Genomic DNA, 19,686 nt, shown 5'->3' with positions numbered 1-19,686 from the left:
TTCAAGAAATCTATTCAAATTCCAATTTCAAATTACAGCACGAGTTACCACAATATAAATAAAATAAAGCTTACAGGAGTAAAACTGGAGATAAAAGGCCTTCAAATTAAAACACGTGCCAAAAGCATTTTCTGCGCTTTTAAACCAGTTACCGGAACCACTTATAATGCTTACTAAATGTTGGAACCTTTTGTTAACACATCTCTTCATTTCCTGCTCAAGCCAACAATAATCCTATGTGTTAAGGAGAAAAATCATATTTATTATGTATTACAAATAATTAACTGCCTTGCATGGTGAATTTGACGGGTGCTGCAACACTCCAAAACAAATTAGTTTGCATCATCATAGAAGCCACTTTCTACCAGAAGGTCTTGAATAAACAGAAGCTGAACTTTTCCTGTTAGGCTCTGATACTTTAGTCTCTGGAACCTCTTTCTTCACACCATTTGGATCAGTTACCAATACATTCTGAAAATTTTGAGAAAACCCCGTAGCAATTATAGTTACATGTACTTCTCCAGTATATCTATCATCAACAACAGCTCCAAATATTATGTTTGCCGATGGGTCTGCCAAGCTAGTCACAACCTGTAGATGGAGTTCACGCAAGAGATAAGCTAGGTCACAAACTAAATTTTCTCCTTCACAAATGTTTAGATGTCCTAGACATTGGAAAGGAAACTTCATCAAAGCAAACTCACTTATATGTTGTGAAAATAGAAAAATACAGCCTTATCCTTGGTAAATTGAATAAGAGTTAATGTGTGAACTTTCCACTTTAAAAGGGCAAATCGATTTAAGTGTAGCTATACTAAACTACTAATAACAAATTGATCAAAATGGAAGGTGCATCAATATGTATGTAGTTTGGAAACATTAACTAATTGCCACAAAAAATTAGAAACCACTATGGGGAACAATGGTTGAAAAACAGTGTTCTGTGGGTATGCATCTTAAACCACCTCCCCTACCCCGCCGAGGCATTTGCAGAATTGGGATGTTCCTAGTACATTTTCTCCTGCAGGGTCCTACAGGAGGCGGCCAGGGGACTCCCTGCTATGCACAAGATGCTCCAGGGACACCTAGGCATCTCTCAACCATCCCAAGGACAGCAGGGAGTCCCCCAACCTTGAAAACTCAATCATTCAATTTTTTTTTAAAATCATATTTTAACAAAATTTAAACTGTTGGTGGAATTCCATATTCCTCTATTCATATGCAACTTTGGTTTTCATATGCCTCTATTCCGTCAACAGAGCACATTAATATTTCCTAATTTCATCTTCCTGAGCTTTAATCTCAGATTGCAGACTGGGCTGACTCTCACTGGAGTAGTGTGCCATAGAATTTAACTCAGGATCCCTTATACATTTCTAACTAGAAATCAAATCATTACCCAAGTAAGGGTGGGTAACACTGAATCAAAAGCACTTTGAATAGTAAACAGTTTATTTTCTGTTAGTAGATCCAGAATTAGCAGGGGCAAGGACAATCAGCTCCTCTTGAACGAGCCAGGATACAAGGATGATCACCTGTCTCAGGAAAAGCCAGGTACAAGTATGATCAGCTCTCTCATTTTTACTCATAATATCATCAAATGCATTACTATCCCTACAAAGGGAATGTATCCAATCCAAATATACACATTGTGAGGAAAGAACTCAAGAGTAAGTGTTTAATGAGAACTACATTCGTTCCAGATAGCCATTCCTTTTTTACAGTATCAATGAGAGAACAAGAAGTCCCACTACTACTTTTGTTTTAAATACCTGACCTCTACATAATGTATGACAGGAAATTTCCTTGATAAAAATGAGTACAACATAAAAAAAAAACAGTCCAAACTGGATTTCCTAAAATAACGGCTTTCAGAACATTTAGAGACATCCAACAGAAAATGTCAAGAATATAAGCAAAGCATGAAATTTAATCTTAGCAATAATATCCCATTTTATGAGCGTAATTTTACTTATCAACATAAATACACAGACTGACTGGTACAAGAATATTTATCAGTGATGATACCCCTCACTGCAAGAGTCTTAACTTCCCTCCGTCAAAATTTATAGGAATAGTATGGATTGAATTGATTTCATAGATATAGTTTGGCAATCAGAAATAAACTACCTTTTCTATATTAGTGTGGAGACCATGCAAGCATTTGGGTAAAAACTTGAAATTGGAAGTACAGATGTGAATACTTCGCTATCATGCTCTAGAGACTAGAATGGAGCCAGGGCTTTCTATTTCTAATAAGTTTTAAACAGATTGGGCTATTGCAGATTTTATCTTTCAAAAAGAAATCAACTCTGTAATTTGGAAGATAGTCTTCAGCACTCAAGAGCTAAATCTTGATCAGATCACATGAAAGTTTGTTCCAGTTCCTGGAATCTAACTTTTATCTGTCATAGGTCTTCAAACTTGAAGTCCTATTGTGTTAGGCCACTGGTCTCCAGCTGGTAAAAAGATTCTCATTGAGAGATCTTGCAAAGGAAAAGGTTAAAATATCTCGATATTTATAAGCTTAGTAGACTCTTGAGCTATCCTTTGTGAAGAATCATCCCTTTTCATTTTGGAGATTAATCCTGTCATTTATTTTTCCCTACAACCCTCTCTACTTCTGTTATTTTTCCCTATGGATGATGAGAATAATAGCTACAGTCGTCAGGTATGCATCCCCTCCCCAAAATGATCCCATCCCCTATAGCAGATGCAGGGGCACGTGGGAAATGTCCTCAACCTGTCCCTTTTTAAACAAAATTTTGGAAACATCCCTGGGACATCAAAAAATTTGCAGGTTGCACCTGGATACATTAGGGGACACTAGGAGACATCTAGACATTCCCCATCTGTAAATCACTAGACCCTTCCCAAATCCAAATGTAGAGAAATTGCCGTGGCTGAGTTTAGCAATTTTATAAATTTCACAATCTTAGCACCCTTCAAGACAAATACATGTAGAACACTCACACATGGCACTACCTCCATTGCCAATGCATTGTTTACCTGAGCCTCTAGCAAGCAAAATTTTATAATAAATACACATTTTGATTAAAAAACAACTTTCCTACTTTTCTCTGGCAGCTGTATATTATGTTTTAATTTTATAATTGCGAATGTTGTACTGACTTTTGTCTTCAATCTCAACATGCTGTAAGTTCTTCATATATACAAAATTGGAGTACATGCTAATTAAAGTCAATAAATTTCCACAGTTCATGATATTGTATAATGGATATTTTTAAGTTGGACTGCGTAAAACCTTCTCAAAAATGTTTTGGAACATATTCCATGATCCATCATCAAGATTCTCACTTCTCCTCTCTTGCTGTTTGTATCCTACTCTTGCTGTTTGTATCCTAATAGTGGATCATGCAGTATGCCCTGAAACATTTGTTGGCAATTGACACTCAATTGGTTGGTTTCACTATGTTGTCATTGATGGCAACATGGTATTGTGTTCCGGCTTCATACTTTGGTTCAGTTGTGTACCGGCAGGCACTTCACAGATACTTCACCGGCACCGGCACCGGCAGGGCAGAAGGATTTCATTGCTCACCGGCAATGCAGGCCGACATGGTTTAGTAAAGGTTATCGGTATTGGAGGCCGACATATCTTGGATCCGGCATCGGCAATTGATTTTAGTGTTTATAGTATATACATTTATGTTATCTGGCCGACATGTAATTTGATATTGTATATATCTTTGTAAGCCGACATAAGACATGTAAATTTGTATAGGGTATATAGGTCAGTTTGATAGATCATTTTGATATAGACATGAGATAGGAGATTATGGATATGGGAATGTAATATGATGCGAAATATATCAGAGAGATCATGTATGTGAGGAAATTCATGTAAGAGTTATTCCAATAAAAGGTTTAGGGTTTCAGACTAGAACAAACAGAGCTTAAACCGGAACTGTATTCTGGCATAAAAGATCCTATCTTAGTAGTTCCCACTTCTCCAAATTGTAGTCTGGAATTTTATGTAGTCAATGAGGCTCCTTTTGTGATTGAGCAGTGTGCTCTAGGCTGTAAGCCTTCCTGCAAGTGCAGGCCCCTCATATTTTGTAATATCTCTTCATATGGCTAGTGGATTGATATTGTGGATCACAAATACCACCGTGGTTTTTCCTCTTTGAGGTTTTCCACATATAAATCTGTGTTATGGTTCTCATTTATGTGATTGGCTTATCGGTTGCTTTACTTCTTTCAATTCTGTATGTACTAGTATACTGGTTGGTGTATGCATGTTTTAATAAGGCTAAAATTAATCATTCCGGTATAACAGTGACCCCCCCCCCCCCCTCTCTTAGTGTTATTGGATTCCAACAACATTAGATTACATACTACTTTATCCACTCAATTAAGCACAACCAGCTGGCTGCAAAATCGGTCTGTGTGCATTCCAACTTGTGCCTATTGTCACATAAGCAAGTTGAGTAAGGTTCAACCCAAAAAAATTGTCATATGGCCAAACCCATACTCAAACTGGCATCATATACATAAATATAACTACAAACCTAATCACACATTTACAAATGTAGGCTCCATTCTCAAGATACACAAGTCCCAACAGCATTCAATGAGTATCAGCAATTCAAACGTACCCACCAAGATGGTATGTTTAAATTGCCTGGCACTTGTGATATGCATTTGAGTTACTGATAACATGGCATGCCGTTGCCTTATGTATATATTGAATATCTTGGCTGGGATAAATTATTTCCCTTAAGAAAGCCAGTAAGCAAGACAAAAGGGAAGTAGTCTCAATATAAAATTGTTGCATGTTCTCTAAGGAAAAAATGTTAGCAGTTCACAATGTGGAACTTAATAAAAAATTAAATGTCAACATTTTGATTCAGTCAATGCTTGTCTTGATGAATACGCCTATATTTTGAATGGTAAACAAAGAGGAAGACAATGAATGTTGTCTCTGAATCTATCATGGTGAGGCATAAGGCTTTTGGTTAGATTTTATATAAGGGGTTTTTACAGAAAAGATGGTAAGTATGGATTTTTCCTTTCGGACCCTAAGTGAGAATGGATGCAGGACAAGCATACAGAGGGAATGCTTTTTGATGCAAATTCACACTACTGCAAAATTCCTAAGTGGTGATGCACCCTGCCAGCTATTCAGCCACTCAACAAATTGCAAACGGTTTCAAAATCAATTTTCAATCATGCTAAAGATTTCAAAAAAATAATGCTATACGTAGCTATTGATTTCAATGTCTTTCTAAAAGAAAACCAAAAAGCACCCATTAGCATACTTTATAATAAGCTGGTATACCTGAGAAACTCTGTTTACTTCCTGTAGTGTAAGGTCCTTCCCCCCAGTAATATTGTATACAACACCAGTCGCACGTTCAATTGATCTCTCAATAAGGGGAGCTGATGTAGCTTGCTCTGCTGCTTCTTCTGCGCGGTTTTTTCCAGATGACACACCCACTCCAAGCATCGCAGTTCCTGAATTTCTCATAACAGCCTTTACATCTGCAAAGTCTACATTCACTAAACCTGGAATCTGCGTTTTCATATGTACATTATATCAGCAAACTTGATGTTTTGACACACTGTTATCTTGCACATTTCAAAGATGAAATGTTCATATTCAATCATTTATATGCTTGAAAACCATGTAAACTCGACAACCCACTAAGTCTGAATCCCACTTACTGTTATAATATCAGAAATTCCCTGTACACCTTGACGAAGAACATCATCAGCAAGGAGGAAAGCATCTTCAAGAGGAGTATTCTCTTCAACGATATCTAATAATCTATCATTTGGAATGACAATCAAAGTATCTACGCATTTCTGCAGTCTCTCAATGGCCTCCAATGCCTATCAAAAATTAGCCAATAATCAACTTCCACCACGAAAGCTTATAAGTATTGCTTTGCTGCTCATGGAAATAAGACAAGGTTTTCTATCTAAAGCATTTAGAAAAATAAAAATTAGCACTTTCCAAAAACAAATGTTAAAAATTAATTTAAGCAGGTTTCAGATAGTCCAGGTTGTTCCAAGCTGCATTCAATAAAATTTAAGCCAGATGTTTTGACTTGGAAACTTAGAAACATTTCACATCAAATACTTTCAAAGCACGAAAAATTGAACTTCCAACAATCCCAGCTTTTACAGAATGTAAGTTGCCATTTATGAAAACATTAACTCATGGACAGTTAAAATTCTTAATGTGATCTATAATAATAACAGGAAATCACAGATAACTTAACGTAAATAAAAGTCACCTGTACAGATCTCCTTCGACCTTCAAAACTGAATGGGTAAGTAACTACACCAACAGTCAGATGACCTGCTTCTTTTGACAGTCGAGCAACAACTGGAGCTGCACCAGATCCAGTACCCCCACCCATTCCAGCTGTAATAAATACAAGGTCTGATTCATCAAGAGCTCGAGTTATTGCTTCCTTTGATTCCTCTGCTGCCTGTTCCCCAAGTTCTGGATTTCCACCAGTACCTGCATTTCTGAACCAAATACCCATCATTATCTTGCTACCAAAGAAAACCCACTAAAACTTGAAAAACGAAAAGATAATTCTTTTCTTGCCACAATAGGAAAAAGGTTTCTTTGCATGAATATAATTATTATCTGTATAATCTGATAGACTCCCGATAAACAAAAGTATAATATTTATAAATTATATCTGGTCCGATTCCCATTATCTTGTTCTGGAAAATCATAGTATGCATTAAAATACCTACACTAAGATACCAACACTGAGTAAATTTTGAACACTTTATATCAACTTAGTTTCATACAAAATCCAATGTCCATTTTATATTTTACATGATTAATGTGTTGTTCATATATGCCAAACTACTGCTTCTTGTGAAACAAATATAAATCTCTGACCTTCTGTTACTTTTTAGTGTTTTGAGAATGAACTTGATATTGACAACAAGATTACATGAAAACAAATTGAAAGCTGTCTAATCTGACAGATTACTGGCAAGTGAAAGTCTAATAGTATCCTGTTAAACTCCCATTATCTTGTTCTGCAAATTTGTGTTATGTATTCCAATACCTACACTAAAATACCCACACAGCAAATTTTGATACTCCACATTCACTTAGCTTTATAAAACACTCAACATCAATTTTGGAATAGGTGTAATCAATTTTGTATTTTAATCTTATAAACCAGAACATTGCTGCTCATGGAACAGATATCTATCTCTGATCCTTGGTTACTTTTTTAATGAACTGAATATTGGTAGCAAGGATTATTCAATGCCTGTGCCTCAACCTCAAATATGGTTCATGGATTTACATTTTGGGAATTTTGGGTTCTTGCTAACAAGAAGACTGTTTGTAGTTGGAAAATTGCATTGAAAAAGATGATGTAAGTGGCAAAAAGAAAGTATCCTACCTAATCCACGAGTCAACAGCTCCCCAATTTGAACAGTATTCTCTGCAACAGATTGTAGCAGAGCTTGAGCATCCGTATTTATGGCATAGAATTCTACACCCTGCGATATGAAAAGCAAAAATGATTAAATCTAACATGTATGACTATTTATTGTTATTGTTAAAAATAAAAAATGAGGTGCTAGACAACAACAAAAACCCAACTTCCCCTTCATGCAGTTAATCTGTAGATGAATGAATTATGTAAATGCTGAACAGATTTTAAGACCAATAGTGTACTTTTGGTGGATTTGGTCAACTCTGACCATAATAATAATTCTTAAAAGCATGCATAGTGAGCTCAGAGGAAAAAATTGTTCTTTTTTCTAAGAAGCCTAGTAAATTTTTACCACCATTCTAATAATTAGGAGAACAAAAAACATAATACAAGAAGGCAACTTGCATAATAAAATCTTGCAATTGCTTTACATGTATCTTTATATTCAAACAATTTTTGCAAGGTTGTCTCTTGCAGAATTTGTTTTTGAAGGACCCCTTGTACAATTTGAGCTTCTTTAAACAATTAAGAAATGCCTAAAAGATGTAGCCTCGCCCTCCTTATCTCCCCTTCCAACATTGGGAATAAATGTTTCGTGACCATTGCAACAACCACCCAGAGCTATTTGGGCTTGGTTTTAGTATTTTGAATAATATCTTGAGCCATAGGTTTGGTAGGTTTTAAGAAACATAGCAAATTCAACAAAAATAAATTATACTGGATGGGCAATCACTTTGTGCAATTCCATCATGTAAAAGCCATATGGGAATTTCCTTTTTGGTTTGTCGGTGGTGTTTTCAGGAGAAATGAAGTTATTGGAACCTACTTGAAAGATCATAAAGAATATTGCTCAAAATGAATGAAACTGAGATGTAATGAAGTACTTTCCCCAAATAGAGAATTTAAAACACATTTGTTCTCAGCTGGAAAAATTGGCTCCTCAACTACTGGCTTCTATAAAAATGTATTTGTTGCTGCCCAATATAGCTGCTAATGTATCACTCTCTGATATTTTGCCAAAAAAGGCTGATGTTGGGATACTCTCCAAGGAATACACTAACCAAAATGAGTAAACAAGCATGAAAAACGAAAATGGTAGTGTTAGTAGTCCATTTGGTAGGGATAAATGAGGCCCTCTCTAGCACAACTTATAAAAACTTTAAAGGAAGCTTATTTTCCTTTTCCCCCAATGCCAAGGATGTCCTAGCAGAATCAAAGGGCATTTTAGCATCCCTCTCAACAAAGGATTAAGCAATTATTTGTAAGATGACCCACAAACATAGACAACCGAGAACAAACATGTGTATGTCATTTATTGGCTATTACTAGCATTTCATTGTCAAATGATATCAAAGAATATTTCTCGTTTGTTCTCCAAGCTTAATATGTTGAGGACATGCGAAATGTGTTGTACACTGTGAGGATGTGTTCCCAATGTTTGTATGAACAATAGATGGAATCTTGACTATAGAGCATTTAGATTGACAAAAATACATGCTTATTTGAATAATTATTTTAGAAATCCAAAATTTACCACCAATTCACCATACTAGCTTTCCCATAAATTAATTAAATAGTCATTACTTAATTAATTTCCTTCACCATTCACCATTAATTAATTCTCCCTAAGGCTGATTAATTAAATTTAATCAATTAACCTTGGTCCCCAATTCCTCCAATTTAATTTATTGATTAGTTCCATATTTGTTAATTAATTAAGGCTAAATAATCCGTATTAGCATTTCCTCTAATATTTAAATTCACATCATCCTCAATACTTGCCCAATTAATCCTAGCAATTAAATCCATTTACATGAATTAAAATATAAACTTGTCATCATACTCTTCTCCCATGCTCCCATATGTGTGAACATGCCACCTTATCTCAATACTTGCTCACACATTGTGCATGCACTCTTGGAAACATCTTTGATTTCCACCTCAACCATCCCATCTTCACACGTGTGAGCATGCTAACCTTATCCACACCTTGCTCGCACTATAAGTATGCTAGCTTGAAATCCTCCCTAGCCTCCACCTCATTCCTTGATCTTGTGACTTATCTCCATTCCTTTGCTCACATGTGTGAGCATATCTCCCACACCTGCCATTTTGTTCACACATGTGTGAACATGCCTAGCTCTTACACAAGTGTCACATGACTACAACTACAATCCATAGCTCCATCTTCCTCAAATCCTAGCCTTCCATTAAATATTGCATCTTAGCCCTTGATTTTCTTCATGAAAATATATAAATTGAAGGCATTTCCTTCTATTTGATCATCCACCTTCATAATATCAACATGCTGTCCATTTGATCTTCCAATTCACTTTCACATTATCCTTATGCTATCCATAATTCTAATCTTCTCTTCAAATCTTATCATCATGCTGTCCATTTGATCATGTAAACCTACTATCATGCTACTACTTTACTAAGCAACCACATTCCATCAATCCATACATTACAAAGAGCACATCAAGTGGAACTTTTAAATGCACTTCACTTCAAATCAATCGAAGGAGCAAAGAAAAACAAGGTATAAGGGTACATATGTAGCTTTGAATCCTTATAATTTCACCCTTGCATTTTTCCTCGTCTTCAGTTATAAAGTTAATTTATTATGGAAACAACTCTTTTTCTTCGGCTTGCTAATGTATTCCATGGTTATCAGAAAATCCATACTTACTTAAAAACAAGTTTCCGTATTCATCTGTCCATACAGGGTCCTTGCTCCTGGAAATTTTATGATGTCTTCTTTAGAAATTGGGCCAAAAAGAGAAAATCATTTTACAAATCAAAGCAACAAATAAATGGTTGCACCAAGCAGAGCAGCTGTGGCTTTCTCTGCACAACAATAATTTAAAAATACAGTACTTAACCAGATTCCTTTACCTAAAATATTTAGTTGGTCGGATTCAGCATTAGACATTTAGCATTGCAAAACATATGGCAGATAGCTCTTCTCAAATATTAGCAACTTGGCACTCAGAAGGGATGCACTTTTCACATTGAATTTCAGGAAGAAAAACAAACTACAGCTTTTAACATAATCCATAGATTCTGCTAATAACATTTTAAGGACTACTATGATAAACTGTAATCTAAGTCTAAAAATATAATGTAAGCTGGAGCTATAAGTATGTAGCCTAAAGTCTGTAAGTTTGTGATCAAGAGGTAACTTGGAGCACTTGCAGCCACAATTAACTAAGTTATGATCTCGGCAGGCATGCTCATTACACTTATGAAATTGTTCACTTATACAGCACACATGACCAATAACCACCAATTCTAACCGTTGATATTGATATACATTTTGTATGCCCCCTCTGACATGCTAATCACTTTTCAATACTGGGAACTTTCTACCGAGCATATTGATACCTAGCAAACATTTCATTTGGCATTTTTATTAAAACAGTACAAACATGCAAATAAGCTTTAGCATTATTTGATAATCTGAAAGTTGTGCTTTCTGTACAGATACTGACTAGGGATGCAATGTCAAATTGTTCGTCCATGAGACCTGATGGTTTACTATATAGAGGATATTTGTAGAATTATTTTTAATCTATGAGGATCAATGGCATTCAACATAATCTGAAACTATGTGATATGGTAGGTGCATTTATATAAGAGTTACAACAGGTTCAAACCACAATACCACAATAATGTAGCCCTAAAAAGTAAACCCAAAGGACATTTGACAGCAGTTGTGCTGCGCTTAATAATAATGGGTATATTCATACAAGTATTAAAAAAGTGTGCACAAGTAAGTGTGCATACTTGTAGAATTTTATCAGGTAATTGATTTCCAATTTTACCTGGGACCAGAATATAGTTACATAAGAAGTCGGACAGGTATCTGTAGCATTTTTTTATAAACAAAGGCCAATTACATTGAACAAGTCCAAAGTGTTAATGCATGGTAGCTTATGCAAGATAAGATCTTCCTAACCTTCCTTGTTCTGTTATTTATCTACATGCTTCATGTCTGATTTATATTGCATATGATTATCGGATTGTACAAACATTGCTTATCATTATGCTATCGGGCTAACAACCCGATAGCATATTAATGTCAATTGTTAATTGGCATTAATATGCTATCGGGGTATTAACCCGATAGCATATTAAATGCTATAAGTTATCGGGTTAAATTCGCCGATACATACTTGCTATCGGGTGCATAAACATTGGCACCGATTCACATCTGTTATCGGGCTTAATTATATTGGGCATATTTGTTATCGGGTTTAATGAATACACCGCTTCATTTGGCATTAACATTGGTTAACAAATGCACCGGTTGGATTATATACATCGTGCACTTTGAATCATCGTTGTTTATATGAACCGATTCATTAAATTGATCAGTCATTATATTATGATATTACAATATGCTATCGGGGGTTTTTGAACCGATAATCAGCATTGTGTTAATGGTATAATTGTAAAGGCACCGATCAATGGGTGCATTGATCGGTCATGCCTAAAAGGCATGACCGGTCAATACACCAATTGACCGGTTGCCTAAATGATATATATGCCAATTGAATTCATTTGGAGAAGACATAGAAAATATTAAATGATCTCTCTCCTTCAGACCTGCAGATAAAAATCAGAATTATTAGACATTGACATAATTCCTCATATCCATATATAGCATTGATAGTTCATAACTTGTTCTTTAATTAAAATTGAAATAACTTTACACAAAGGATTTTAGTGTAATAGTAAAGTGATGCAGTTCTATGAAATAGGCCAAGATTCAATCCCAAACATTGCAATGGGACACATCATAGATGTACGTGATGAGTTTTATAAATCCGCTATGCTTGTATCATTCAAGTATCAATTATATGAACATAGTTTACAGGGTTGTGCTGTAATGGTAAATCTTTGGGATCTGGCTCCCAGGAGATATCCATGGGGCAGTGCTATAAATAGTTAGAATCTACAAGCATTTTATGTGAAATCGTTATTGAACGATGATTCAGAAATAGCATTTAAAGAATAAAACATAGAAAATATAATATGGGGATAGAAATAATATATCAGTCTGTGTGTTTTATACATAACATACTCTTCAGGGAGATGTACAGCTGTTTATCCGGCACTAACTATATCAATTTTATGATGTGTGTTGATTAGATAAAGATGTGTAATGTTACAAAGCTATAAACTCTAAAGAACCGTTAGAAAAGTTAGAACAATTGCTCTTCCGTGTACCTCTTCACCTTCTGTTGGTCAGATTAAACAAAGCTCTTCCACTGTAAGGATGAGGGCAGCAGCACTGTCACCAGTTGGTAACACTACATGTTGTGAATGGACCTTAGTGGTTTGGTCTGTAGGCAATAAAGCCGATGATGAAACAGACATTAAGATTAGTGTGTCCATGGATGGCGCCACATCCGATCTTACCAGATTGCTATGTGTGAGTTGAAATGTGTGTACAATATCTGGTAGAGAAGTACCGTAGATTTTAAAAGAATATTTAGCAGTACTGTAAAACGTGAGTCAGCATTACCGCAGGCCATCACAATAGGCTCAGCAGTATCACTAAAATTGTATTTGAAGAATCTATCCGGATGACCCAATGAGGGTAACTCAAAACATATTTACCGACACCAAATAAAGCGTACCCATAACCAAAAAGGGTATATTTGTATGTGTGTCATGGAGGATATAGTCAGTGAAATACAGATTCATCTAAAGATTCAGGTTCAACCTTGCACCATAATCATGAAACCCAGTCTTGCCCCACACTACAACAAGGTGGCCACATTCTCACCAAGCCCAGACACGTAACTAAGAAGTACACTGAGCATATATAGGGTAAACATGCATTAATGACCTAAAATAGAATGTAAGGTCACCTTGATCAATACCTGAAGACCACTGGCAATCATTCTATTTACAGCATTATTTCCTCCACCCCCTATGCCCACCACCTTTATTCGAGCTGGTTCCATTCCTCTAAATTCAGAATACGAGCTCCTAACTCTGAGAACGGGTCTACAATACAAACCCAAAATAAAGATATCAAAATATGAACCATGGGATTCAAGCAAACAAGTTTCTCAACAAAGATTGAAGGCAAAAGGATTTATTAACCTGAAACTGCTGCTTCTGTTTCTCCTAATGTCCACATTGTTGAGGAGCTCTCTTGCTCCTCCAAAGCTAGAGGTCTTTAAAAGAGATAAATTTGTCAAAATTTTATTGTCAGAAGACGCTGATGTCCAGCGAAATCCACGAGCACGAGTATTGTCTTTTGTGTTTTCTCTTCCCACGGGAGGAGAGAGGACTCTCACAGACTGATGGCAGCACTGCATAATGAAGTTTCTGGTCCCAGAAGCTTTTGGACGATCCTAGAAGCTTTAGGGAACCGGATAACTGATGCTCTGCAACTGGGAGGACTGAAGGCTGTTGCAAATGAAGAAAGAGGGTTTTGGGTGGTGTAAACAGGGCTTCTGTTGAAAGTTTTCAAGTAGCTCTTCAGTGTCAAGCGGCTTTTGAAAGAGTGGTAAGAGTATTTAGCCATTCAAAGACTACGGATTGCGCCCTCAAAAAGTTGGAATTGATGGAGCAATTTACCGAAATGAAATTTTCAATTACAAGGTTGGAACTGCCACTTATTATTTTTTCAAAGTTAAGACTAGGCCTGAATTTTCCTTGTATTCACCTTTGATCAATTTGAAAAAAAAAAACCTAGATTTGAAGGATGTGAAGGATTAGTGAAAGCATTTAATAGTACATTTAAAGAATTTTTGAAGAGGAATTTTTAACTTTCACAAAGCTAAACATTAATAGTCTATGGATAATAAGTCTTACTATCATTGACTTTTATATTTTGGTCATTTTTTTATTAATGATGAACTCCCCCAATTTCTTAAGAGCCTCCTCATTGAAAAGACTATACCAAGAATCAACTGTCAAAACATTAACATAATTGCTCTTGATGTCTCTATAACCATCACACTCTAAAGTGAAGTGTCTTTCAGATTCAACTACCCTGGAAGTGCAAAAACTACAAACCCTTTCTTCCCAAGTTTCTTTTGGCTTTTCCCACCCCTTGTTTCATATTGGAGTTGAAGAGAGTTACTTCTCAATTGAACAGTAAGAAATTTGGCTCTCCATGGGATACAAGTCTTTATGTACACTTTTTGAAAAAGATCACGTGTGGGATTGAACTCCTTAATATAATAACTCTTTTTTCTCCCTAGCTCTTTACTCCAAGTATGTTTGCTAAATTAATCTATAACAAAAACATTAATCTCTCATTTTTTACGGAGCATGCATTTAAATAGTTGTCCATATGTTGTTTTGTCTCATCCATGTCTTCTTTCTTTTGCTCAGGCTAGCACCAAAAACAATCTTAGGTCATATACTTGCTTTCATTTTTTGAATCCTTTATAAATATCCTATGAAATGTGTGTATGGTGAAAATGGATAACAATAATAACAATATTGAAAGGCTAAATGAATCCAACCACAAAACCCTAGCCTAACAATCAACAAAGATCCACCATAACATATGAAGATTACCTAAGACAATGCAAATCACATGAAATCACAAGGATTATACCATCACAATGTCCAATAGGGTTTTGATCTCCATTCTTCCTATCTCCATTGATCTTGCTTGATATATTTGCTCTCAGATTTTATATGCACAAGAGCTCAACAAAGAATGGAATGTGGTTGCAAGTAGGATCGTAGTGTAGCCAAGTCTTCAAGATTGTCGATTAGCATGAGTGATTAGGGTGATTGATTAGGGTTTGATAATGAAGAAAGAATCTCCTTATATAGAAGACACAATATGAAATGGAGGGATAAGATTGAGAGGTGTAAAAGGAGGTCGACTAGGATTAGAGGGTAGGTAGAAGAAATAATAAAATAATGAAAGGGGTAGGTAGTGTATGAATTAAGAGATGAATGACATGTGTCATGTGTAGAAAAAGCTAATGAATTGATTAAATAAATAAAGATTTATTTAATTAACAGAAGAAGTAGGATAATTAAATAAATAAAATATTTATTTAATTTAGGAAAAGGATAATTTAAATAAATAAATGTATTTATTTAAATGAGAAATAAGGCTAGAAGAGGATAAATGAATGAATTAAATAAATAAGGATTTATTTAATTAATAGAAGAATTAGGCTTAGATAATTAAATAAATAAAATATTTATTTAGTTAGACATGACAATTTTAGGTGTCTACAAAATGTATCGCAACAATTGCTTCAATAGGGATTGCCCCTACTTCACACAACAAAATATCATAATTAACTGAACTTTTAATTTTAAACTTGCTTTTGATCAAGCGTCGTCATATTTTTTCAATTTGTTCCCACTTTCAAATAGAAATGTTGCTAGCCCAAAATTCACACCCATTTAACACAACTGAGAGTACAAGAAGACCCAAAAGAACTTGGATAGTTTTTCAATCCCAAAGTTCAGCCTCCCTACATCTATTTTGAAGAGCATATAACACTTTTCATCCTCACAAAGTTGTCCTTTTTTGCAACATTCCCAAATTAGCTTGTTGTTGGAGTCAAACTCAAGATATTTGTACTCCTTGACTTCTTCAAGAATATTACCTTGAAAGTGGAATTTATGTTGACTTCGTTGTCTTTTGTTATATAAAATTATGATTTTAGTCTTGTCGATATTAACTTGCATCCCCACAACATCACAAAAATGTTCAAGGGTAAATAAGTGCTCTTGCAACCACTAAGCTAAATTTGCAACCAAAATAAGATCATCAACATAAAGAAGAATTCTTATAACAAACTCCCTTGAGTGAACTCCATTGTCACCTTGAGAATTTAACCATTCCTCAAGCTTATAAAAATAAAGGCCAAAAAGAGTAGGGGATAAGGGGCACCCTTGCTTGACCCCAATGTCACTCCTAAAACTTTTTGAGATGTCTACTAAATTTCTTGATTTTAACTTTAACCTCGTCATAAATCCTATGGATAGTTGCCCTGAGATGCAAAAGAATCCCAAGTTCTTCCATTCTATGTCATAGTTTATCCCTAGGGATTACGTTAAATGCCTTTTTGAAGTCAACAAAACAACAAAAAGCTATTCTCCTTTCTCCCAAACCTTTTTAATTAAGTGCCTCAAAGTGATGTCATAGTCAATCATAAAGTATTTGGGCCTAAAACCTACTTCCCCTTTCGCACGGTTATCTTTTTCTATTGCCCATGTGCTAATTCTATTTTCTATCATACTACTAAATAGATTTGCAAACAACGGGTTTATCATAATGGTTCTATAGTTGGAAGGAATTATGTCACCACTCTTAAAAAGAGGTATTGCTAGACTAGTTAACCATTCATTGGGAAACCTTTGTTGAATGATGTTGAATATTTTCATTATGTGAGACATGAGAAATCTCACCACTCCACTTTAGATGCTTTGCTTAAGTTCATTTAAATTATTAACTTTACCAACCCTCAACTTCTTAATATCCATCTCCACATCTTGCATGGTGAAAAGCTTTGTCGTGGTGTTGACCAAAGGAGGAGGGACAACCTCTAATTTCTACTCATAATGTTGTCTTACATACTCGAACCATTGTGTAGCTGTAATATTATTTGCAGTTTGCTTCTTTCTAGGTTAGAGTTCCTTCCTAAATAACCTGGGATCATTCTTTCCACGATAAATTAGTTCTTCATGTCTTGCATTGATGAAATCAACTTTTTTCTTTTTCAAAATCTTGCTTATACAACTTGATATTCTTGAGTGACTCTTTCAATGTTCTTAGGAGCAATTTGCCTTCCTCATCAAACCAAGCTTCAACTGAAAAATAATTTGTTATTAATTTCTTATTTTGTGCTCCTTTTCACTCATCAAGTACATCTTGAATTAAATTTGTTAGCTCGTGACTATGGAGATCTTGCAGGATTATTCTCCATAAATAACCTTTGAAGAGATTTCTCAAAGGTACTACAGTTTTCTTGAGCTAAAATAATTCTACCCTTTAAAGGTAACTACTGGTGACAATTAATTTCTCTCATGCTGCCTCTTTTCATCCCAGGAAAAATTTAGATCTAATTTTAAATCCCAAATCTACTCACCAATCAAATATTCCTCTATCTTTTCAATCAGTCATTGTGAACAAATTATATGATCGACCACACTTGCCCTATTATATGTATTGCATATAAAATTTCTCGATTTCTTTCCCAAAGTGATTATAGTCCTTGTTGTCTTTGAAACACCTAGACCATTGTTGATTATTTTCTTTCATAAGCCAAATAGGGTTACGCTCCACTTTACAACAAAGAATGTTGGCTTGCTCATTACTAGTCCTATAATTGAAGTCTTCCACTAGGAGGATCACTTTGTTATGAAAAATCAACAATATCCTTATTTAAGGCTGCAAAAGGGTCCTTGCTATCTAGCCAATTATGCTTGTAGGTTTTTGAGACTTGAGGGGCAAAATAACATGTTGTAATTCTAATGTTACTTACAAATTTTGAAATATCGAACCAAATATATTGTTTATTTGGATCTTCTCTTTCTAATTGAATAATGTGCTCTTCTTTTTCCTTCACTAAGACCATCATACCATCATGTCCTTTATCATTCCCCATTGCCTTGTTCCAAACCACCAACTTTATGTAACCTTTAAATATAGGAGTCGTGCACCCTTCATGCTCATGTGTCTCTGTGAGACATATATGTCTATACCTTTTGTAATAAGCCCTAACCTAGGTCCACATCTCCAAGGATATCATCTACAATTCCAATAAACTAAGGTTAAGGGAATCTAGGTAGCCATTGATTATTATTTATTTTGGTACGAAAGACTCACACTTGAATCTTCACCTCTACTTGATCATGTTGGCTTTGCTATTTTACTACTTACCAAAGAAGATTTTGTTATTTCCTTATTACAAGCTCATTATCCTGTCTTGTTGGAAATCTAAGTTATGTTGTCATTGATGTCAAATTTGTTGGTTCAGATGTGACCTGGTTTGGATATAGTCTTGTAAGTTGGCATTGATGTCAAACTTGTTGGTTCGAATATGGTATGGTCTGAATATGGTCTTGTGATGTGCAAACTATAGTTGGTGACAATTGGTGATGAGTGAGTTGTTTAGATGTTGTCACGTAAGTATATGAAGGTTTCTCTATTTTGTATTGTTGATTAAGGGTATCAAAAATTGGTGACAGTTGATGGCAGGTAATCTTTTCAAGTGTTGTCATGAAAGTATACAAAGGTTTCTCTATTTTGTATTATTGATCAAGGGTGTTATAAATTGATGTTGCTATTGAGTTTGATCTATGTCATAGTTAAATTTTGTCATGGAAGATGATTAGAGATGTATAATCTCAATATGTGTTGCTTGGTGTTGTGTGTCGATTTTGATTAGTGCCCTAGTCAAAGTTTGTAGTGGAAGATGATCGAAGATCCATGATATCAATATGTAAAGTGATATTGATATTAAGTTTCACTGGTATCTTAGTTGAGGTTGTGCTTGATGTTACAACTAGTTTTGGTTGATTTTCAGTGGTATTAAGTGTTCAAATATTGTCATATTGCCTAGTGAAGATGTTGTGCTTACATGAGGAGTTTATGGAAGATCAATGCAACAAAAGTTTCAATGTGCAGGAAAGAGTATTTAATTCCCCAATGGAAGAATTTTTTGATCCAAATTGAGAAGAGTATGGTGTGCAGACTTGGATATAATGTTAATGTTTTGTGAATGGTGTTCTATTAAGTATTTAGGTCCTTTGTTTGTTCAAATTATGAGATTGGTTGTTGGTGTTCTCTAACAGTGACTGTTTTTGTCAAATTGATCTATAATTTGCTTGGTGACTTCTGGATAAGTGAATTCGAGTGTTGCAATGTTGAGGACGTGCTTATTTGGTTTGTGCAGTGTTCTAGTTTGAATCTCCACTATTATTTTTGTTCTTCATGTGAGTTATGTTGTTTTGTGCTTGGTATGGTCAGTTGTGTTGGGTCTCAATGTTCCCAGATGGATTACCTTGTTTGGATCATGTTTTGTTGGTTTGGATATGCATTGAAGATTAATTTGGAATATTCATTTGTGTCTCACCATGGTATGTGGGGATCTACATTAGGTAATTTGCATTAGAATGTGCTTTCGGGCTGACTAGTTGCTAAGTTTTATTATTTATCTACACATTTCATTTGGAAGATGTGTTAGCATATGCGGCTCATTGGATTCAACTTAGAAGGATATGTGGTGCTATTTAA

The 19,686-nt window shown here is 35.1% G+C and overlaps 1 protein-coding gene across 2 annotated transcripts; it reads right to left on the bottom strand.

Annotated features, from left to right (window-relative positions):
- LOC131055054 (cell division protein FtsZ homolog 1, chloroplastic) lies at window positions 1–14,001 on the bottom strand. 2 transcript variants are annotated; one of them, XM_057989676.2, is made up of 7 exons: window positions 13,563–14,001; window positions 13,325–13,463; window positions 7,407–7,506; window positions 6,264–6,493; window positions 5,689–5,856; window positions 5,303–5,536; window positions 1–591 (listed from the first exon to the last, which is right to left on the bottom strand). In XM_057989676.2, the coding sequence occupies exons 1-7, from the start codon at window positions 13,778–13,780 to the stop codon at window positions 346–348; spliced, it is 1,335 nt and encodes a 444-aa protein (XP_057845659.2). In that variant the 5' UTR covers window positions 13,781–14,001; the 3' UTR covers window positions 1–345. The 2 variants fall into 2 exon arrangements, with proteins under 2 accessions (XP_057845659.2, XP_057845660.2); XM_057989677.2 differs by having other exon boundaries at window positions 13,337–13,463; window positions 13,563–13,999.
- Between the last annotated feature and the right edge of the window lie 5,685 nt (window positions 14,002–19,686).

This window comes from Cryptomeria japonica, chromosome 5 (genome assembly GCF_030272615.1).
Source record: "Cryptomeria japonica chromosome 5, Sugi_1.0, whole genome shotgun sequence".
Classification (NCBI taxonomy): Eukaryota; Viridiplantae; Streptophyta; class Pinopsida; order Cupressales; family Cupressaceae; genus Cryptomeria; species Cryptomeria japonica.
Note: the sequence above shows the minus strand (reverse complement) of the source record. Positions and strands in the feature narration are given on the sequence as shown.